General features: G+C 55.1%; 1 protein-coding gene and 1 long non-coding RNA gene across 14 annotated transcripts in view; one reads left to right on the forward strand and one right to left on the reverse strand.

Moving 5' to 3' along the window:
* Positions 1-22225, forward strand: part of Dab2ip (DAB2 interacting protein) — a 249500-nt gene that overhangs the window by 56313 nt on the left and 170962 nt on the right. For 6 of the 13 annotated variants that reach the window (XR_013438282.1, XR_013438281.1, XM_078048125.1 and 3 more), the window contains exon 1: positions 8597-8809. The exons of 3 other annotated variants lie outside the window; for them this stretch is intronic. Coding sequence is in view for 8 of the 10 variants with exons in the window: in XM_078048125.1 (XP_077904251.1) it covers positions 8686-8809 (124 nt within the window). In the remaining 2 variants the exon portion in view is untranslated. Of the gene's footprint in view, positions 1-8594; positions 8810-22225 lie in introns of those variants that run through there. 4 more of the 13 variants (XM_078048118.1, XM_078048121.1, XM_078048130.1 and 1 more) reach the window with 3 other exon arrangements.
* Positions 1153-4420, reverse strand: LOC144377350 (uncharacterized). The gene is made up of 3 exons (XR_013438278.1): positions 4053-4420; positions 1546-1698; positions 1153-1394 (listed from the first exon to the last, which is right to left on the reverse strand). It is a non-coding gene; the product is annotated as an uncharacterized LOC144377350 (long non-coding RNA).

Below are 22225 nucleotides of genomic sequence, written 5' to 3' on the forward strand. Positions count from 1 at the left end.
AACCACCTTCCAGCCTCCTCAGGCCTGGGCTACAGGCAGAGGAGAGGGCCGTCCATCTAAGGGCCGTGTAGAGGCCTCTGCAGCCCAGCTGCACCCCGGTGCTCTCAGGGGCACGAGGACAATTTGGGATCCTTGCCTGTGTCTTCTGGCATTTCAAATAAGGGTTAGCCAGAGGTCAGCCCCCACACCTCACCGGGGGTTAGAGTCAGGAGTAGGTACCTGGGCCAGGAGCCCCGACTCCAGCCCTCGCCTCCTGGCATCGTCTCACTGTGCCCACAGCTGCTGCTGGGAAAGGAGGCGGGACCCTGGGGTGCGTGAGGGACCCCGGGCAAGTCCTGAGCCTCTTGAGTGCTGATTCAAGAGGGAGCTGACCACTAGATCCCTCACGGCCTCTGCAATCTACTTATTCCTCCTTCCATCCTCCTTCCCTTCTTCTTCTCCTCCTCCTCCCCTCCCCCTCCTCTCTTGTTTCCTCCTTCCACTCCTCCTCCTCCTTTTCTTTTGGAGACAAGATCTGGCTAAGTCACCCAAGCTGGACTTGAACTTGTGATCCTCCTGCCTCCGCCTCCGTGTAGTTGGGATTCTACGCGCGCATGGTCACACCCAGTGGCTTCTTCAGTTTCTAATAGGAACACAGATTCACTTTCAGACTTTCCAAGGGCAAGGAACTGGTTTGGTAGTGAGTTCCCCGTGGCCAAAGGTATGCTGGAACAGGCTGGGCAGACTTGGCTTCCTGTTAGGCCTTTGCCCATGGTCAGGGCCGTTCCCCCTTGAGCTCCCTCTGTGTGTGTTCATCACTAACCACTAGGATAGCTTCATCTGGGGAATGGGCAAGTCCCTAGCCATGGGGACTGATTTCCAGGATGACCCTGAACTTGTTTTCCTTGGCCCAAACTTTCAGCCACTTCCTGTTTGAGCAGGTGCAGAAACTGTAGTCCCCAGCCCTTCCTCCTTCCCCGGAGAATTTCCAGGCGAAATGCTGTTCCCAGGGTCGGGGCAGAGTCTCACTGTTCTGACTCAGAGGGGGACCTGAGGGGGAAAGGTGGCAGAAGCTGTATTTGCTTCTCACCTCTGTGGCCTTAGGATGTCACCGTGGGATCCCGTGGCTCTGGCAATGCTGACCCCTCCCCTGACACTTTCTGTGGCCCCCACTTGTATTCTGGATGAAGCGCAGAGACTGTGAGTGTAGTGTTCAGGGTCTCTGAAAGACCCACCAGACCAAGCCCATTTTACAGGAGGGGAGGCCGAGGCCGTGAATGGGAGGAGGCTTGTCCAGAGGCAGAGAGCGGAGCCAGGCATGCATTCATCCATTCGTGTGTCCTCTGAGCCGCCCCCATGCCAGCTCCAGCCTCCTGGCCGGCCCCGGGCTGCCAGGTGCACGAAAACCCTCCAGCCTGCGACACAGGGAGAAAAGCCCAGGTCCAGAGAGGCAGGTCTCTTGTCCCTGGTCCCATGACTGTATCAGTCTTCAAAAAAGAATGGGGACTTTCTCCCTCCACTCACCTCCCTCCACTCACCTCCCTCCACTCACCTCCCTCCACTCACCTCCCTCATCAAACAAATGTCAGGTGCTGATCCACGCTCTGGGGATGTGGCCGTGATTTGGGCTGAGAAGGGCCCGTCTGCATTAGAGTTTGGGGGAGGTGATTGGTAGACACAGGTTACACCGATAAGGTGGTTTCAGGAGGCTGTGGTCAGCTGAAGAACACCAAATGAGGCAACAAGGAGACACTGTGGGCAGATGTGGGGGAGATTAGGGCCTGAGACAAGGGGGCCGGGAAGGTCTTGAAGGGGTCGTATTTGAGGCCTGAACAATGGGAAGGAGGTGACCCTCTGAAGACCTGGTCAGCATGAATGAGGTGGAAGGGACAGCAATGCAAAGAACCTGGGGTGGGACCACAGAGTCCAGAACCGTCTTAGCCAGTGGCTCCCCCAAAAAGCTGCTAGCAAGCTCTCTTAAGAATATAGATTCCTTGGGCCTTGTCCCCAAGATTGGATTCAGGGATGCTGGGAGTGGGGCCCTGCGTCTGTTTCTGAATGCTCCAAGTGTAGTTCGTGGGCACGCTGCCCCGCCTCACACCTCAGGCCTGTCTTAGGAGCTAGCCCCTCTTTTTATAATGGCAGAGTGAGGATCAGAGAGGGGCTGTGACTTATTTGAAGGTGCACAGCCACACAGCCACAGATCTAAGCCTCAAACGCAGATCTCCTCTCAGGGTTCTGTCCTCACCACTTCTCCTTTGCCCTTCTGGACGGGCTGCCTGGGCCTCGCCCCCACTTGGATCTCTCTCCATCGCTTTCCCCTGATCTCACCCCTCATGTAGCCTGCCCGAAAGTCCCCACCCCATGTCTGCTCCAGTCTCACAGCTGTACACACTGTCCCTCGTGAGACACTTTGCTGGCTCCCACCTCTGGGCCTTTGGCCATACTCTCTCCCCTCTCCTTCTCTGCTCTCTACCCAGTCACTGCTACTCAGCCTTCCAGCGCAATGCCAGTGCCTCTTCCTCCAGGCAGCCCTCCAGGACTTCCTCCTCCTCCTCTCAGTTTTCTCAGCGCTGATGCCAGACCGATGGACTCAGTCACCACATTTCTAATGCTGCCACCTTCTCTCCCAGTCAGTCTTAAGTTGCTCTGGGTCAAGAACTGATCCGACCAGCTCTGGGCTGTCCTCTTAAAGAACCTACAAATGAGTGACAAAAGAAATAGCCCAGAGGGGGAGGTGCTGCCCAGTGTATCCCCAAGGCTTTAATCCGCTGTGCTCTTTGACCTTCCCAAGCGCTCATAAAGCTGAGGATCCTCAGGCCCATTCTCCCCTCCAGGGAATAGAGGCACAGAGACGTGAGGGCACTCATCTGGGATCACACAGCTAAAAGGCATTAACTCCTCACTCCAAATCCCCTGCCCTTCCAGCTCCCTGCCTATGCCAGAACTTCCCAGGAGCCTGCTACTGGGCCAGTTCAGCTGTCCTCCTCATGAGCTCTGCAGAGACCTAGCAAGGCCCTGGGTCCTGGAGCCGAGGCCAGTGCCAACCATGAAATGGTTTGCAGATGACCGGGCAGGCCTGCCTGTGAAAGGGAGGGGGCTCCCTGACCTCACATTGGGACCATATGCCACCCCCTCTGGCCACCCAGTGGGGTGAAGCAATCTGGGCCCATCACTGGGTGAGGGGGAGGGGAAGAGGCCCAGAGACCTTGAGCCTCAGCCCCAGGCTGGGTCAGGGAGAAGGAGGGGCCTTGAGCCTGGCTGGGGCCCCGGGCCCACCTGGAGCTTGGCAGAATTTCTGGGTCAGGGCAGGGAGAGGAAGTGCAGAGAGAGCGTGCCTCCAGGCCTGGCCATCTGGGCAGACACACCGGCTGCTGGGGGTGGGCAAGGGAGGGCCAGGACGGGCCGGAGAGTGGATCCCAGCCTCCCCAGGGCCACGGGATTGGACCCTCGGCTTGGGGACAGCCAGCTTGGAGGGGAAGCTAAGGGGCCTGTGGGCAGAATGCACGGGCGCGATGGAAGGGCAGACACAGGCAGGCAGCCTGGGCCGCTGGATCCAGGTCCCCAGGGGGAGTCCTGGCTTAGCCTCTCCCCTACACGTGACCTTGGGAGGGTCATGCCCTCCCTTGACCCTGCCCCTTCCCCTTCAAGGAGCCCTGCTGACCACCTCCGCGGTGCTGGCGCTGGGTAAGAGGGCCATCCACCCTCTGTGACTGGGGGGTGCCCAGGGTGAGGCAGGGCCTTCCCGCAGGACAGTGCTGTCCTTCCCTCTGGGCCACACTTTCCCAGCCCCTATCGTTTATCCTCAGGTTCTTTCGACATTTGACGGCCCAGGATTTTAAAATAGGCTACTGGTCGGTACCAGGGAGAAGCTCCTTTTCTTGGGGCTTCTGGAAGAGAGTTTGGGTTCTGGATCCTGATCGATTCTCAGGGAGGTGGCCTGTGGGAACCTGAGGGAACAAGGTCCTAGGTCCAGTCCCCTGTGCTGCTTCCCAGCCCCACCCCAGTCAGAGCCCAGGCCTCTCCCCAGCTCCACTCCCAGCGGGAGGTGACTTGTTTGAAAAAGCACTCACATTTCCTGAGGCTCTGTCTGTGTGTGTTCAAATGTCCACGCTTGACCGGGTCCCCAGTTCCGCCTGTGGTGAGAGGCAGAGCCATCCGAGCCCAGGGTCATCTTGGCCCTGCTGTGGCCATTTTCTGCAAAGGATGTCATTAAATTTGTGGGTGGTTTTTGGGAGGCAGGTGGGGGGTGGGGTGGGGGTGCCCTGTCTGGCCTCCTAGGGCCTCTCTGCTCTCCCCTGCACAGGGCGAGCTGGCCTCCAGCCTCCCCATCTCCCCAGTGAAGGTCCGCCTGCTGGTCCAGCCTCATTCTGGAGGCAGGATGGGTACAGGAAGCGACAGGCGGCCTCTGAGGGCAGCGGCTGTGACCTGAACCCTCAGTGCCAGGCCCCCCCCCCCCATGCCCCTGCCTAGGGCTCCGAGGACAGAGGTGGAGACTGGCTGGAAGGCGGATGTCTACAGGACCGCCTGGCTGGGGACTTCCCTGCTTACCGCCCCCCACCCTTGTCCCGACAGGAAACCTGACAGGTCTGAGCCCTCCAGACACCCATTGTGTGGAGCCTGGTGTGGGTTGTCCGCCCCCCCTCAGGACTCCCGTCCCCCCAGCCCCCTGCTGTCCCTTGACCAGGGAAGTTTTGCACTGTTGCCCTTCCCCCGCCTCCGCATTAAGTCCTGCTCAACTTTAGAATGACCTTTGCTTTTGCCAGTTCCCTGGGTTCAAATCCTGGCTCCTTGTGTGACCTTAAGGAACTTACTCTCTTTGTGTCTCCACTGTTTTTTTTACAAAAACAAAACAAAAAACATCTGTCCACTAGGGTTGCCGTGAGATTAAGTGAGATAATGGGTGTGGAATGCCGAGAGCAAGATCTGGGGCAAGGCACCTGCTAAATGCAGTCCAGCTACCGTTACTAGTATTAAAGCCAAACTCTGCCCTCAGACAAGCCCTTCGAGGTCCAGCTCAGGCCTCTGTGCTGTTGGGAAGTCTTGGTTTCTGTGATCCCCTCCATGCATGGCCATCTCTCCTCCTTTGGAGAATCTAGGTTTTGAAGATAGATACCTGGTTGCCAATGGTGGTGTTTCCCAATACAACAGGGTCCCTCAATGTAGTCCAGGCCCTTTCGCCTTGTGCTCTGCTGAAGGAATGGGTGATCCCTTCCAGTGCTCAAGGAAAAACTGCTTTTAAGGATTTTCAAAGGTAAATTTGGCCATATGATTTTTTTCTTTTCTCCTGGCTCTCTGACTTTCAACCTAACATCTCAGGAAGAGGCGCCATCGCAGCGGGGTAGCGCTAGCCCCTTGTGTCTGCAGCACCTTCTGTCCTGCCCCTGCTTGGCCCCTGGTGAACCCGGACTTCTCAGCCCAGCTCTAAGGCACCCCATCTCCTTCCCAATGGTGTAATTCTACTTGGTGTTGAGTTTTCTGCCCAGAGGAGAATTCTTTGTGTCCATCAGTCCCGGGCCTTCCCAAGAGCCTGGTGGCAGTTGTCCTATAAAAGGGGAAAGACCAGAGGTTGGAAAGAGCCTTGGAGGCTGGATGGAGGAGTGAGACAGGACCTGCAGAGGGGGTGGCTGCTTTGTGGCAGAGGTAGGTGCTCTGACGGTGTTGGGGTTGGGTGACTGAGTAGTGAGCCCTAGTTCCCTGCCTGGGATTTATTGAACGCACACATTTCTAGGCCCCGTTCAGCCTCACCAAACCAAGTATCTTGAGGAAACCTAGGAATATGCCTGTTGGATAAGCTGGGGTGATTTGGGGGCTGCAGTCTTGACCCCCACTCAGAGCAGCATGCCGTGGAGTGGGGAACTGGACCAACTCAGGAGCCCCTCTGGAGGTGGACCAGGTGGGAGAACTGGACTTTTAGGCCGGGGGCTCTTGGATCAGGCAGGGCCTGGGAAGCCTGTTCTGTCTGAGGCAATCATAGGGGGCTGCCCCTGGTGTGTGTGTTGGCCTGATGTCTGTAGGTCTGTCTGTCAGCCACAGGAAGCAGTGGAAGGGATGGACCAGGCTTTTCAGGTGCCCCTCCCACAGCCTAGGCTGTGTCAGGATAGGGAGCTATTCAGGGGAGGAGGCCTGGGGTTCCTGTTCACAGCAGGAGGTGGGGGTGGCCCAGGGGGTGGGTGGCTAGCTCCACCAGCAGGATCGATTCCAGATGCTCTGCTGGGGCTTCCAGGGAGCTGTCTTTGTCTGCCTGCCCACCACAGGGTCCTGGGCCAGGAAGGCCAGGCCTGTAGATCCTGCCCTTCCCCCTTCCTACACAGCACCCAGCCACCAGGGTAAATAGCCATTCTGTTCCAAAGCCAGGAATTCACTAGCTGACTCCCCTCCAGGCAGCTAGGCCAGGGGTCTAGGTCAGGGGTACCAAGCCTCTAGGTAGGCAGGGAAGCTGAGGTACAGAGGACCGGAGATGCTGAAGCAGAGACTGGGCCAGACCTTTGGAACCCAACTGTTTACAGATGAGATCCTGAGATGGGCTTGCTCCCTCCCTCCTTGCCACACAAGGGTCTGAGGCTGCCAGTTGGGGGGCAGGCCAAGACCACTTGTCCCCAGCACTAGTCAGAGTTAGCAGCAAGCTTCCGAGCTTCCATTCCCTCAAAGGAGCTAGAACTGGGCCAGAGGAGCTCCGGCCTTGGGAGCAAGATTGTCGTCCCCACTCTGAGCAGGACTTCCTGGGGCTCCTCATCCTGCAAACTGGTGGAGATTATTTGTCCTCTGGAAGTGTCGGGGTGTAACTGGGTGGCTTCTGAGCCCCACCTGCATGGGAGGTGCTCCTCTGGGCTCTGGTGCCTGGGCGGGAGGAGGCGCCTGCAAGGAAGGCCCACAGCTTGGAGAGGCACCTAGCAGCTGGGTGCAGGCTCTACCCTGGGGTCTCTAAAGCCGTTCCTGTGCGGTTTCTGCTGTTGGAATGAGATGGAGCAACGCTTAACCCAAAGAAGGCTACTGATGTCCCCGTGGACACTGTGGTTTTCCATCTTTCTGTGGGATTGGCCATTATTCTGGGAAGAGGGGCCAGGGGAGTTGATGGCTCTGGACTCCCCAGACTGGGTTTGAAGGAGCCTTACCCTTCCCGCCCCTCCCCCCTGGTCCTGGGAAGGCGCCTGGCTTCCAGCTGTGGTCCCAGCTCCTCCTGACCTGGGCCCTCCCTCCACGCTGAGGAGCTAAGGAGGGGGCTTCCCCAGTGAGGAGCAAAACCCGGCCCGGATTCCCACCAGGCTGCCCACCCCTCCAGGCCCCACCTTCCCTTCCTTTCTGGAGGGAGACACCCAGACAGCCTCAGACACTGACCTGCCACCCCTGAGTGTGCATGTCGACAGCCCCTTGCCTCTGTCACTTGATGAGTGACTGATGGAACTCAGACTTCCCTTCGCGGCCTCAGTTTCCCCTTCTGTCCTTGAAGGGAGGAGCTCAGATAGGTAGTTGTTTTAATAATTTAAAAGATAAATGTTGCTGAGGGGAGAGAGAGAGATTGCTGATGGCCCGGATGGTCAGGGAGGGCAACAGGACCTAAAAGGGCGGACTTGGGCTCCATGGAGAAATGGAGGCAGAAGGGTCCCTGGTGGGTGTAGAGCAAAGAGAAGGGAGAGGCAGGTGGAGATGAGGCTGAAGGGTGGTCTGGTTGGGGCCAAATATCAAGGAAGGAAGTTTGGACTTGTTTCCCTTACACTTTGGGGAGCCAAGGAAGGTTCTTGAGCTAGAGAGTGAGAGACTTTGAGAAAGTTTTTCAGGCAAAGCAATACAGAGAGTGGAGTTGGCACTTTCCCTTCTCAGCTCAGCTTATGGTCCCCAGAGTAGCCTGGGCATCATTTTGCCCTCCCCTCAGGCCTGCGGGGCTGCTGACCATGCCCAGAGGGAGGACAACTAGGGATCTGTGATGGTTTATTTGGGGAAGGGTCCAGATCAAAAGGAACAAAATGTACAGCTTGGCAAAGCCCCCTGAAGTTCCTGATAGTCCGGACTTTTGTGTGCTTGAGATACACACTGCAATCTCAATGATGTAGGAATACTGTTTGTGTTAGACGGCATCCTTTAAAATGGAGAGATTAGACAAGTATCCTGCAGAAAGGGAAGGCTTTCCACTTGCCTGGGCCGGGGGGCCTGTGGAGCTGTGTGTTTGAGGGAGGGTTTTCAGCCCACTTCCTTCCCTTGGGACAGGAACCAGCCTGGGCCATCAGCCGCTTTAGGACCCTAATTCAAGGTGGCTGTTCCCGTAGCACGGTGCCCGTCTGGCTTCCAAGCAGGCATCTTTCGGGGCCGCGCACACGCGGGTGTGCACCGTTCACACCTGCCCGCGCGCTGGGGTGCCCCTTGCGCCCCGCGGGGTGGGGTGCACCCCTCCAGGGGTCCCACCTGGGGTCGGGGGCACTCCGGGCCGCCTTGCCCGGCTGACTCCAGGCCGGGATTTCTCCCGCACTGACTTTCCGGGCCGGTGCCAGCCCGGCCTCCCGGTCCCCGGCCCCCGCCGCGGGGCCGGCTGCTCAGGGGAGGGACGGGGAGGCGAGGGAGGAGTTTGGGCGACTTTGTGGGGCAGCCTGGGCCTCGGCGGCGGCCGCGGCGCAGCGCGGGAGAGTGCGGGGCGCCCGCCGGGCGGTCCGGAGCGGCCGATGGGGCCCGAGTGAGCGCCCAGGCCCGGCCCGGTGCCCGGCGGGCGGCAGCATGTCCGCGGGCGGCAACGCCAGGAAGAGCACCGGGAGGTCCTCCTACTACTACCGGCTGCTGCGGCGGCCCCGGCTGCAGCGACAGAGGAGCCGCTCCCGCAGCCGGACCCGGCCTGCCAGGGGTAGGCGCCACCCCGACCTAGACCCCGGGTCCTCCCTACCCAGGGCCTGGGGGGCCAGGGACCCAGGGCCCCCTCCGCTCCTCGCCGGGACCCTATTCCGCCTGAAGTGCATGGCCCCAGCTTGCCCCTGTCCTGCTTCTTGGGGAAGTCGAGGCCCTGTGAGGACAAGGGACACTGGGATCCGGGGCCTTTCAGAGCGCACCTCCTTAGTGGAGAGGGTCTGGGCTCCCCTCACCAGGCTGCGCTGCCCAGCCCCAAGCTTAGCCACCATCCATCCGGCCCTGAACTTCTCTCTTTCTCTGGGACTTAACAGCTCCCCACCTCTTTGGTGGAGGGACAGGTGAGGTGGAGGAGTGGAGCCTCTGTCCAGGACCCCCCTGAGGGGTCCTTGCATAGGTTCCTCTTCTGAGCTGCAGGACCAGGCGGAGGGGGAGGTGTGCCCCGCATTTTCTCTTCCAGTAACAGGATCCTCGGCTGGAAATGCTGTGATCCTGGGGACTTCCTTCCCTGGCTTGGTGGGAGGGAGGCCCCTGGGAGGTGGAGGGTAAGGGGCCCTGGGAAGGCTAGAGCCCTGCAAAGCCCCATGGGGGTGTCCCTGAGGTGGGAGGGAGGAGGGGGCCAGGTTATCTTGGGGAGCGTGCAGGCTGGCTCTGTGCCTAGCCTGACCGCAGAGGGGTTTGGCAAAGGCCATGCCCAGTCTGGCAGGCCCAGAGGGTTTAGATTCCCACCGGCCTGTGACCTGGGTCCCCTTGTCCCCGAACTTCAGTTTTCTTGTCAGTGTGAGGGTGGATGAGGCAGACAGGCAGTTCACATTTGGTCACTTCCTCCCAGAATGGGGAAGACTTTTCCCTCAGTCGGGGAACAACGATGTACAGGGCTTCTTCAGGAAGTAGTGAGTTCCCATGCACACAAGAGTTCAAGTTCAAGGCTGGGTGTGTGCACAGGTGTGTGCTGGGAATTCTATGCCTGTGGGTCTCTCAAAGCCTGTGATTCTCCTCTGCCCTTTACCTTTCCTGAAATGGCCTCGGGCTACTCCCAGACCCCAGATTTGGTGTGGGAGACCAGAGATCTGGGTTTAAGCTTTGTGACTTTGGACAAGGCCTTCGGTGCCTCAGTTTTCTCAGTCATAAAATGGCAGTAGCTGTAGGTGAAGGATTCCTGGAGGAGAAAGTTTCATGCTGTGAAAAATGGAAATTGTACAAATGTCCGGTCATGTGCTGGCCACCGGGAGCTCTCCTGCACACACCCTGCCCTGTTCTATGGGATGCTCCATCCTTGACTGCAGGTGTAGGGAGTACCCAAACTCCTCCTTCCATTCAACCAGATGGTGCAGGGGACCATGTGTCAGGCTGTCACCTGAGATCCAGCTCCAAGGCCCAATGGGTGCCCGAGTTCTGCTTGGTGTCCCATCCTCCTCACAGCCTGGCTGGGAGTGGGAGGGGACTGTCCTGGAACAGAGGTCTATCTGGGGAAATCAGAGTGCTTCACAAAGGAGGTGACATTTGGAGCATGCCTCATCGGATGGATCGGATTTCCTTTGGCAGGGGAGTGAATGAGTCAGGTCTGGGTTCAAATCCCACCTCTGCAGAAAACTATCCTTTGGCGAGTTACTTCTCCAGGCCACAGTGACCTCGTGTGATAAAGTGAGTGCAGAAAGCTGGAAGCCTGTGCCTGGCTAGGGGGACACACATGAGTGTGAACTGTTGTCCTTTCCCTGCTGGGGTGTGCGGAAGTCAGGAAAAGGACAGTGTCTTGTGTGTGGACCTAGTTCATTCATCCTGTGATGGGGGAGGGCAGTGGAGAGGAGGGGATAGCAGGGGACAGAGTTTGGCCCTAATCAAGGACCTTCGGTGATGGGGAGTCACTGCTGGGTGAGAGCTGCAGGCAGGGTGTGAGGCCGAGGCTGGGCTCCTGCCCACCTTGGCAGAGGTGTCCAGTGCCGCCATAGCCCTCCTTCTATGAAACCCCAGCACTTGACCCTGCTCCAGGGCCACTCCCCATCTTGAGGGTGGCACACAGTACCTCAGCCTGGCTCTAGCCCTCTCTGGTCTCTTTCACTAACACGGAAGGAAACCAACCAGGAGCTCAAGCTGTGTGTGCTCTGAAGTAGGAGAGTTCAGGGGACGTGGTTGGTGACAGGGACCTCCAGATGGCCAGGCCAGCACCTCGGAAGAGGCTCCCTATCCCTCCCTGTCCCCTACTCCTTCTCTGAATGGAGGGGAGGGGGCACACTGCTCACTTGAGAGCGGAACACTGTCCCTGGCAGGACTGCAAATGAGGGACAGGGCTGCAGCCACCCAGGCTTGACCAGTGTGGGGCAGACAAGCTAGGCTGTCCCTTGCCCTGGGCCTTGGTGTCCTTGTCTGAAGAATGGGCACAGCGAGCCCTGTGGTTGTTTATAAAGCTTGATGATAACCAGAGGCCAGAACTGGTGATCTTTGCATGGTGAGGGTCATCTGGCCATATCACATTGTACCTTGTGACCCTGGGTCCTCTTGAAGGCTGGGCACGGCCCATGAATCTGAGGGGTCTTGTCCCTAGAAAAGTGTCACCAACCAGTGTCTCCCCACCTACCTGCACTGGGGTTAAGGACAGCTCTGTCCTTTCCCCTGACCCTGGATGAATTCATGGCCCTTCATTTGGCCAGCAAACACCTTTTGAATACCTACTGTGTGCTGGGCTTCTGCCTGGGTGCTGAGGGTACATGGAGATGAATTGCCCTCTCCAAGCCCCTGTTAGTTGGGGAAGCCAGCTTTTGGGGTGCACTGGGGCACGGGGCCCTTTCTGGGGAGTTGAGCAGTGATAGGAGACATACGGGCTCTCCTCCCAGCTCAGCCATGACCCCTCTGGCTCTGGTACATCCCAGGGCTGGGGAGCTGTGTGCCTTTCCTGTTAGGGCCTGCTGGAGGCTGTGGGCCTCGGGAGGGGGTCCCAGGGACCTGCAATACACTTTGTAGAATGAAGGCCAGGGGCCTTCAGTGGAACCCAGACGGCTGGGGCTGACCTCCGGAGGGGGTGCCCCCGCCAAGGCTCAGAACATGGCAGTCGGTGATCAGATTGCTGGGGATGGCCCAGAGGGGCTATGGCTCGTCCACGGCCACCTTCAGGGAACTGAGTGTGAAACCCACAGCTGCTGGCCTCTAAGATGGCGGCAGAGTTGGGGAGCTTGTTGGATGCAGCTGGTTCCTACCTGGGAGCCCTGGGCAGGGAAGGACCCCTAAGCAACCGCAGCATGCACAGGGGGCTGGGGCCTTTTCAGGGGGTCCTGGCTTCAGTGAGACCTGCCGAGAGCCTCTGGGGCAGCGGCGTGGACCCCCTGAGCTGGGCAAGACTGGGGAAGCCCCGAGGTTGGGAACTAGTTGTATCTTGTGGTCCTTAACCCTCAAATGTCCCCGGAGGCCCATGCATAGTTTTGGCTTTGCCTTGGATGAGACTGCTGAAATCCTTCTACCCTCTGCCACCTCTCTGGTCCTGTGTTCCTGCTAGGACACAATCCTGCCTCTGGGACTTGAACCCAGCTTCTCCAGACCATCCTCACCCTTACATACCTTAGGATGTGGGGAGCTCACTCCTCTCATGGGCTGTGGTAATGTTTAAAATGGTGCATCCTGTTTGCCGAGTGTCACTCGGCTCCCATTGGTGAGATTAACTCTTTAATCTCACCTCTTACCTCTTTAATGCCAAGAACAATGCCATGAGGTAGATACCAGTATTATCCTCATTTTACAGATGAGGAAACTGCAGCCCAGAGAGTGAGATCCTTGCCTACCGTCACACAGCTCAGAACTGATGGAGCCTCACTCTGCCCAGCTCCAAATCCTGAGCAGGCAGAGCTTGAGGTCAGACCTTGGCTTTGGTAAGGCCTCCTGCTCTCTTCCTATATGGTTTGCACAGTCAGCAATTCCATCTGCTGTTCATGGCCATCACTTCCTACAATCCTGGCTGTCACTTGCCGGGGGAGGCAGGGGAAGGGACTCGGTGGGCCATCTGTAGGTAGTCATTCCTCCTGGTTGGTTCCTCTACCTATGTGGAATAGCCCAGGAGGGACCCTTCCTTCCCCAGGCCCAGCCCCTGTGCCCCTGTACCTAGTTCTCATTCACATTTTGCTTCCGGGCCATTTCCCTGTGCTGTTCACAGGTCCCAGGGCTTCAGCCCTATTTCTCCCCTAAGTTCCTGAGTGATGAGTGGAATGTTCAGGGTCCCCTGGGGTGAGGCCCACTCCCCAGAGCTCTCTAGGTCCTGAGGGAGGCTGGAGTTGCCAGTTAACCTGCTGGAGTGCCAGCCACTTGGCCTTGGTGTTCCTGGACTGTCCTCATCCCCTTTAATAACAATAGCTCCCTTTCATCAAGCTGCATGTGGGCCAGCCCTGTGCCGGTCGGGGACCTCGCCATCTCGCATCAGAGGTTAACTCTCCACCCTCCTTGAACCTGGGACGCTGACATTGGTAGGTGAGGAAACGGCTCAGGATGGTATAGGTTAGGTGTGAGGTTAAAACCGAGGCCACTGGGCTGCAAGGCTGTGCTCAGAGCCGCCCTGGGAATCTCAGTGCAGACCACCTTCTTTGGTCGGTGTGACTCCGAGCGGGATGGACCTGGGGTGTGGCTTGCTCTTGATCTCAGCAGGGCAGGTGCAGCGGTCTGGTTCCTGGGAGCTCGGTCTCTGCCCCCTTTCATTCTGCTTCTGTATTTACTGAGACCCGGTGGCAAAGAGAGGGACAGGGAGCCTGCTTCGCTCTGCTGCTGATACTGGGGGTCCCTTTGACAGCTGGGAAAACTGAGGCCCAAAGAAGCCGTGGCCGCTCTCCTGAAGTTCCCTAAAGATGCTAAGGAAAGATGTGGTCCGGAACCCAGACCCCTTTGCATCTTATTTCAAGTCTTGGTTCCCTTCGTCCCTTTTTCCTAAGATGAGCACAGAGAGGGAAACTGAGGCAGCCGGGTTTTCTTTGTGGTTGTTGGGTCTTCTCAGCTGGGGGGTGGAGCTCCTGCGTAACTGGACAGGGGCACGCTCACATCCTGGACTCCATACGTGTTTTGCTTTGGAAATGACATGCAGCCTTTTGACTATTTTTAAAAGAAAAGCAACGCTGTGATATTTCCCTTGCACCTTCCTCTCGGGGCCACTTGGTTAAATGTCAGGAAAGGGAGAGTATTTCCTGGTCAGGAACATTCAGAGCTTGCTGGGAGCTGAAGTTTTGTTTTCCGTTAAGTAGGTATTTGGGGAGTTGGCTCCTGCCCCCCCCCCCTGCCATTCCCGGGAAGGTTGGGCCTGACGGTGCCGGGAGGGGGGGTCTGAGGACGAGCAGGCAAGCTGGTGGTGTTTGGGAGCCGGCTCTAGGAGTGGCAGGGTGGTTATTTTTAGCCATCCCCATCCAGTAGAGGCATTTCAGCGTTTGTTCAATATTTAATTATCCATCTGAAATTGGCCCACGTGGCCTTGGGTTTGGAAGCGCCTCTCTGTGCTCTGATTTCCTCTGATTGCATAAATAAGGAAGCAAGGGGGATGTCAATGGCCTTCCAAATAATAATGGGGAAAAGCAGACTCTTGCAACGGACAGTGTTGGATCTAGGGTCCAGACGTGCGTGCCCTCTGTACCTAGCAGAACGAGGGCGCCCAGGAGGCCGTGGGCCCTGCGCCGCTGGGTCTGTGCAGTCAGACTTCACAGCTGCCTGAGTGTATGGGAAGCGGGTTTCCCGGCGTCACCCCGTTCCTGTGTTGACTTTGACAGCTGCTGGGTACCCACACGGTGGTTTGGGGGATTTTTCTTTTGCAAGTCTTGTTAGCTTTTATTTCTCTCTTCCCTCTGACAGGCGGGAGAGTCTTGGCGGCACCCGGGCTGTGTGATTTCTTTTTTGAGGCCCGTGGAGGTGATGGGCTGACATGGCTGTGAATGGAAAAGGCAGAGTGCAGGCAGGAGGATGTGGGGGTGTGAGCCTGGAGCCCCTCCCAAGAGCTGCTGGCTGAGGAGCTGGCAGGCACTTGGGGCTCCTTCCTGGTGTCCTCCCCTTGGTATGGAGAGTTGTGGAGCTTGAGTTTAGAGACTGGACACCAGTAAACTGGCAATCTGGAATAATCTTAGGGGAAAAAAACAGTGATTTTCTTTCCACTTATACGTCTATTCTGGGGACACTGATTTTGGTTCAGGAGTGTGGCCAAGGCAGGGGTCCTGAATGGGGCCGGGTGTACTGTGTGACCTCAGACAAGTCACTGAATCTCTCTGGGCTCAGAAGCATACCTAACAACTAGATGCAGCACAGTGTCAGGTATCATTGTGGACTGGGTGACTTGTCATTATTATCTGTCCATCCAAAGCCTGAGGGGCTGGATGTAATGGTACAACAAGACACCTGTGGGGATTAGAACCATCCAGATGGTTCCTCGGCATCCCCAGAGGCTGCTACAAGTATAACTGCTATTGAGAGCAGCAGGGCTTTCGTGAGTCACCTACTGTGTGCAGGCTCTGGGCCAGGGGCTGCCATGATATGACCATGTAGCCAGCCCCTGCCTGGTGGCGCCCAGAGTCCCAGGGAAGGTGCTGTGATCAGGTTAGCAGATGGTGTGATGGGGAAGACAGTCAGGGCCTTGAGTGGTGACCAAGAGGCGTGGCCCCCGCCACCAAGGAAGGACTTTGAAAATAGCAGTAACAGCGGTGATGGTGACCTCTGTTCCTTGAGTGCCCACACAGTGCCAGCTGCTCTCCTGAGCCCTTTAAGCACTGTCGCATTCAGTCCTCATGGACACTGTTACCTGCTCCCTTGTGTGGAAGAGAAAACTGCAGGTCAGGGTGGCCGAGTGGCTTGCTTGCCATCACCCAGCAGCCGAGTGACAGAGTCCAGTCGGTAGCCCTCCCTGTACTTAGGAAAAGGACTTAGCAACCAGCAAGCTGCCCTGGGGTGGGGTGGAGGCCAGGGTGGGCAGCAGAAACCACCGTGACTGTCGGCCACCCAGTGGTCCGAGCTGGCACAGGGAGGGAGGGACAGGAGCAGTTTGGAGTGGGCGTGGCCATGGCTTCTGGGGAGGTGTCCTGGAGGTGGGGCCAGAGGTCTTTCCACTCCTCCAGGATGTGCAGAGACGTGGGGTGGGGCAGAGAGGCGGACAGGTTTGGAGGGGTGAACTCAGGGGACTAGTGCTGGACTCCTGCTGCCTATAGTCCCTGGCCTGCAGCAGAATCACAGCCCCAGGCCACCCCGGTGAGCTTCCCACGCCACCCACCTCACTGCCGTAATCGGCTTCAGTTCCTCCCCTTCATTCTGAGGTGGTGGTCTTGGGAGTCAGAACGTTTTTTAAATGAAGTATTAGGCGGCCATCTTTGTATTTGGCAGGACGGACGCTCAGGGCCCGTGTTGCCCACTCCTGCCTCATATTGCCCCGTGTTTTGTTTTGTTTTTTTTTAAATAAAAAAGAAATTTTGTTTATTTATTTATTTTTATGTGGAGCTGAGGATCGAACCCAGCGCCTCACACGGGCCAGGCAAGCGCTCTACCCCTTAGCCACAGCCCAGTCCTGCTGCCCTATGGTTTTTATTGATAACAAATAAATGAACGGGTTCCTGAGATTCCCAAAGGATAGGAGCCTGGCATTCCTAAGAAGCCAGGGGTCACCTTTGAGGCCACAGGGCATGGAGCTGCTGGTGGGATCAGGCTTTTGGAAAGGCGTAGGGAAAGGGTCAGGGGTCAAGGCGGAGAGGGTGGGGGGGGGGCAGCGGCCTGCTCTGGATGCTGGTGCTGCGGCCTGTGGCAGGTGGAAGGTCCTGGAGCTGGGGTGGTCCAGCAGCTGGGTCGGGGGGGGGGGGCAACATGCAGCCCTGGATGGCGGGTGAGGGGGTCAGGGAAGAGCCTGGGGGTCTCATGTGCCACCCCCACCTCGGATCAGGACCTGCTCAGGGCTGTAGGCTTAGCTGCTCGCGGGGTGAGGCCCAGCACCTCCCCCCACCAGCAGCCGCTCCCAGGACCTCAGGGAGCTTGACCTTCAGAGGACTCTGCCTGCAGAGGAAGGGCCTGGTGCCTGGAGGGGACGGGACAGCTTCACAGGGGCATTCCAGAAGAGGCTCTTGTGTGTTACTGAAAGTCCCTGGTGGTGGTGCGGGGACAGACCCCCAATTATGGGCCACACTCCTGCATCTCCTCTTTTTTTCCCCTCTTTTTAAGGACCCCCTCCCAATGCTGAAAAGGACAAAAATAATAGCTATCATCTGTCATAGAAAAAGAAGCAAATAAAAATCGTCTTTAATCCCATCACTGAAGTTCTGGGAACATTTGGGGATTATTTCCAGCCTTTCCCGTTCTTTCCTTAAGTTTTTGAAAATCCTAAAATATTTGGAAAGCATGGAAAATCATTGTGAATGGCATTGCAGGTATCACCTCTCAGACGTGGGTCCCCTCCCCTCCCCTTCTCTTTCTTAGACTCAAAATGACTGAGAGACAGCAGGAGCCATTAAATGGTCCACAGGTCAGACCTGCTCCACGCCTATTCTCACATGGCTTGGGAGCTAGAAATAGTTTTTGACATTTTTAAATGACTGGAATGAAAATTAAAAGAAGATTGATCTTTAAAAGATTTTTGGTACTGGGGATAGAACCCAGTGGTTCTTAACCACTGAGCCACACCTCAGCCCTTTTAAATTTTTATTTAGAGACAGGGTCTCAGTAAGTTGCTTAGGGCCTTGCTAAGTTGCTGAGGCTGGTTTTGAACTTGCCATCCTCCCGCCTCAGCCTCCCAAGCCACTGGGATTAACAGGTGTGCGCCACCCAGCAAGAATAATATTTTTAACGTGTGAAATTCAAGTTGAAGTGTTCATAACTAAAGCTTTATTGGGACATAACCTTGATCATTCATTTATAAATTGCCCCTAGCTGCTTTTCATGCTGAAAAGATGGCCTCTCAAGCCTGAAATATTTGCTGTCTGGCCCTTTGAGGGGAAGTTCCCTGGCCCCGAGGTGCAGCTGTAGCCTGGCTCCTTCCTCAGGAGTGAAGCCAGCTGCCTAAAGACGGTGTGTATCTTGCCTGCGCTTTCATTTCACTACATGTGCATTTGCTTCCAAATGTGTAGTATGGCACTGTGTTTTAAAAACAGACAGACAGAAATCACACACAGCAGAGAGAAGCACACAGGTACCTTAAGGAGCCCTTATTTTCCCCAATTCCAGCAACTGAATGAATGTCAACTCCGCGGGTCCTGGAAGAGGCCTGCAGCTGTAGAGAAAGGGGCACAGGAGAAAACAGGAATGAAATGGAGAGGGTCCTCCTGCTGAAGACTCAAATTCCTAGAAGTCCTCAGAGAGGGTAGGAAAGAGAAGCCTTCAGGCCAGTGCTTTGGTGTGCCAGGAATTTCAGGGTTCTGAAAGAATGGGAATTTGGGGGGTGGGTACCAGGGAGTGAATTCAGGGGTGCTTAACCACTGAGCCACATCCCCAGCCCCTTTTTTGTATTTTATTTAGAGACAGCGTCTCACTGAGTTACTTAGGGCCTACTAAGTTGCTGAGGCTGGCTTTGAACCCATGATTCTCCTATCTCAGCCTCCCAAGTTGCTGGGATTACAGGCATGAACCACGGTGTGGGAATTCTTTATAAATGAGAGGCTTCTCTGGATGAGGAGTTGAGAGCAGGTGTGGTTGAGAGCGACTCTTAGTAGCTGAAGCCGCGGGTAGAGCTGGTGACAGGGTCTATCCATAGGCGTTACACTGGACCAGTGGTTCTCAACCAGAAGTCGGGGTACGAGGCCTTGCCCTGGCCTTTCTGACCAGCTCTGCACAGGATCCCGGGATACAACAGGAAAGAAGGAGTCTGGTCTGCTTCTCCTTCCCACCTCCTGGGCACCAGCTCTAAGCCTAACCCCAGGTCCTCTCTGAGGAGATGCTGTGCCCACCGCTCACCAAGGGCTGAGGGTCTTCAGGACGGGGACGGCTGTCCTGCACACGGAGCCCTCCATGTGGTCCCCGGGCCTCTCCCCCACCAGAGTCCATCCCCCACACTCCAAAAGCAGGGGATCGTGTTGTTGGCACCCCCTGACTGTGAACCACACTCTGGGATTGGAGACAAGTTGAACTCTGGTCCCCGTCCCATGCAGGAGACCATGAACTGTCACAGTTTGGAGGCCTCCAACCCACACTGTGAAAACAAAATGTGAGACCCCCCCCCCCGACAGCTCATCCCTTTCTGCCTTGTAGCTGGGGTGACTGGAGGCCGGGCTGGGGGCAGAGATGGCTGGGGAGTGTGGTCAAGAGGCCAGGGCAGAGAGGACCTTGGGCGTCCTGAGTGACTGGGGACCCATGGTCCTCTCAGTCATCTCTGCACCGTGGTTTCTTTCCTGCCTTGAGGCAACCCCCAGATTCAGAGATCCCTGGGCTCCTTCCCTCCTCAGGGTCCCCCGGCTGTAGATTGCCATGTCAATGTCAGCTTCCTCCTGTTAAAGTTGGGGCTGAAGCTTCTTATCGCAGGAGTCAGTTGTAAGATAGAAACACACACAGCACAGTCCCTGCGTCTCTAAATTAGTTTCTCCACCTTTCCTAGAGATTCCATTCTTATTACATACAGATAGCCAGTTGTTCTACCGTGATTCGTTTTAAAAAAAAAAAATCTCTTACTTATTTTCAAAAGCCCACTGACCACATGTGTGCGGGTCTACTTCTGGATTCTCTGTGCTGTTCCGTTGATCTGTGCACTTATCCTTATGCTAATACCTCACTGTCTTCTTTATATTAGCTCTGTTTTGAAACTGTAAAGTACAACTTGAAACCAGTTAATGTAAGTCCCTTAACCTTTTTCTTCTTTCTCAAGCTTGATTGGCTATTCTAAGTCCTTAGCTTTGATATCTAAATGTAAAATTGAGCTTTTCAGGGTCTTTGAAAAGCTTGTTAGGATTTTGACTGGGATTGCATTGGCTCTGTAGGTCAGTTTGGGGAGACAGGCTGTCTTAACAGCACTGAGTCTTCCAATCCTTGAACATGGTCCATTTATTTAGATCTTGGTTAATACCTTTTAGCAGCATTTTAAGAAATTTATTAGTTTTGTCCATGTTAAATTTGTTAAGTATTTTTCCATGATTGATTGTGCATGGGTCGTGTTGAGGATTGAGCTCAGGACTTTGCATTTATGCATTCGGCCACTGAGCTGCATCCCCAGCCCTTTAAAAAGTTTTACTTTGAGGCAGGGTCTCACTAAGTTGCTCAGGCTGGCCACAAACTTGTGATCCTCCTGCCTCAGGCCCCTGAATAGCTGGGATTACTGAAGTAGCTGCGATTGTAGGGAGTAGCTGGGATAGCTGGAGTAGCTGCGATTGTAGGAGTAGCTGGGATAGCTGGAGTAGCTGCGATTGTAGGGAGTAGCTGGGATAGCTGGAGTAGCTGGGATCGTAGGGAATAGCTGGGATTACAGGTGTTCATCTGATGCTCTTTGTTGATCACTGTGAAGCATCTGAGATGTTTACCCAGTTTGTGGGCTAACGATTTAGCCTGGTAGAATTTTACGGGTGCTGGCAGAAGGCAGGAGATACCTGCATGCATCAGAGATGAAGGACTGTGACTCATGGCCTAGGAGGCAGCATGGGTATCACATCTGCCTTGAGTCTCTTCTCCCCCGAGTCCTGGGGCTATTCTAGAACATAAAGTGATCTATTCTAGAAACCAAAATGGTGATCTATGATAGGACATAACATGCTCTGCTCTGCTATTTTTCCAATATAACCTCATGTCCCTTCCAGAATCTATGAGTCAACTGTTCCTTAGGCTAAAAATTACATAAAGAACTGAAATTCAGTTTTGCTTTGGTATTACATCCTTAAATTAGGAATTTCGGGAAAATTTAAAACTTTGAATTCCAACCTGTCAAATACAGAAAGGTAAAGGGCTGGTGGTATAGCTCAGTTGGCAGGGTGCTTGCCTTGAATGCACAAGGTCCTGGGTTCAATCCCCAGCAACACACACTCTCACACACACACACACACACACACACACACACACACACAATTATATTAGAAAATGAACCTATATACACTTTAAACTGTATGCTTATCTTCCTTTGCTGGAAAAGATGAGCTTGCTACATAGTCAGGCCGTGTTGATCTAATTTGGTAATATGGTTTGTATACAGAAGCACAGAACATTAAGTGCTAAGGTGGAATTCTTGGGAAAGAGAAATAGTTTATGATTATTGAATGAAGTGAGAATTAAGATGAATTTAATAATATACCCGAATATTTAGGTTTTGATAATCCTGGCTCCCTCTGTGGCATTATAATTAGAATTTATATGCCTTCAAGAAGTATTATTGATGTAATTAGTTTCTACACTAAGGATAAAGTACACAGTGCGGATGATATGTTCTCTGCGTACAGATGTGAAAACATCTTCAAGCTATATTCTGAAACAATCAACAAAGGTACTATCTATTTTTGTGGGTTTCAGGCCCTTTCAGATGTCATTTAGTAACAACAGCATGTGAAGAAGGAAAGGTTACATTAAATATGGGTATAATTATTATATTTCTAAATCCCATCCCGGATCCCTGGGGGTGGTACTGGGGATTGAACTCAGGGGCACTCAACCACTGAGTCACTTCCCCAGCCCTATTTTGTATTTTATCTGGAGACAGGGTCTCACCGGTTTGCTCAGTGCCTCGCTTTGAACTTGTGATCCTTCTGCCTCAGTCTCCCAAGCTGCTGGTATTACAGGTGGGAGCCACGGTGCCCAGCTTAAGCTCTTCTTTTTTAAGGCAGCTGTAGATTTGGAAGAGGAGGCATGAGAATCCTCAGATATCCACAATCTGAACTGGCCAATGATCAGTTCTCCATTCCTTCATCTTTAGTTTGATGTAACTAGAACTTGTTGAGCCTTTACAGGTACCGGTGGGAATCTGGTACCTGTGGCTGCTGTCACAAGCATGGTGTCTTAAAGCAACAGTAATGTGTTCTACAGTTCTGGAGGCCAGAAGTCTGAAGTCCATTTTGCTGAGTGGAAGTCAAGGCGTTGCAGGGCTGTGCTCCTTCTGGAGCCTCTAAGGCAGAATCCATTTGCTTTTTCCAGCTTCCAGAACCTGCCTATATTCCTTGACTCCTGGCCCCACATTTGCCACCTCTGGTTCCACGATGACATAGCCTTCGCTGTCTTGGCTGCCTTCTCTGATCATTGTGATGACATTGGGTCCACCCAGGTCATCATCTTCCCATCTCAAGATCCTTAATCACGTCTGCAGAGTCCCTTTGGCCATATAAAGGAGCACATTTACGGGTTCCAGGAATTAGGACGTAGGCTCTTTTGGACCATGTCTCTGCCTGTCGGAGAGGAGAAAAGTTTAATAACCTCTAGGCAGCACCCGTTCCGGAGATGGATGGACAAAGGCTGGACTGGGAGACGTGCAGCGTGGCAGCTTATCTGTTCTGCGGACACTCTTCACTTGGAGTCAAAGCAGATAACAGCAGTGTGG

The sequence above is a fragment of the Ictidomys tridecemlineatus genome, chromosome 4, assembly GCF_052094955.1.
Source record: "Ictidomys tridecemlineatus isolate mIctTri1 chromosome 4, mIctTri1.hap1, whole genome shotgun sequence".
Lineage (NCBI taxonomy): Eukaryota > Metazoa > Chordata > Mammalia > Rodentia > Sciuridae > Ictidomys > Ictidomys tridecemlineatus.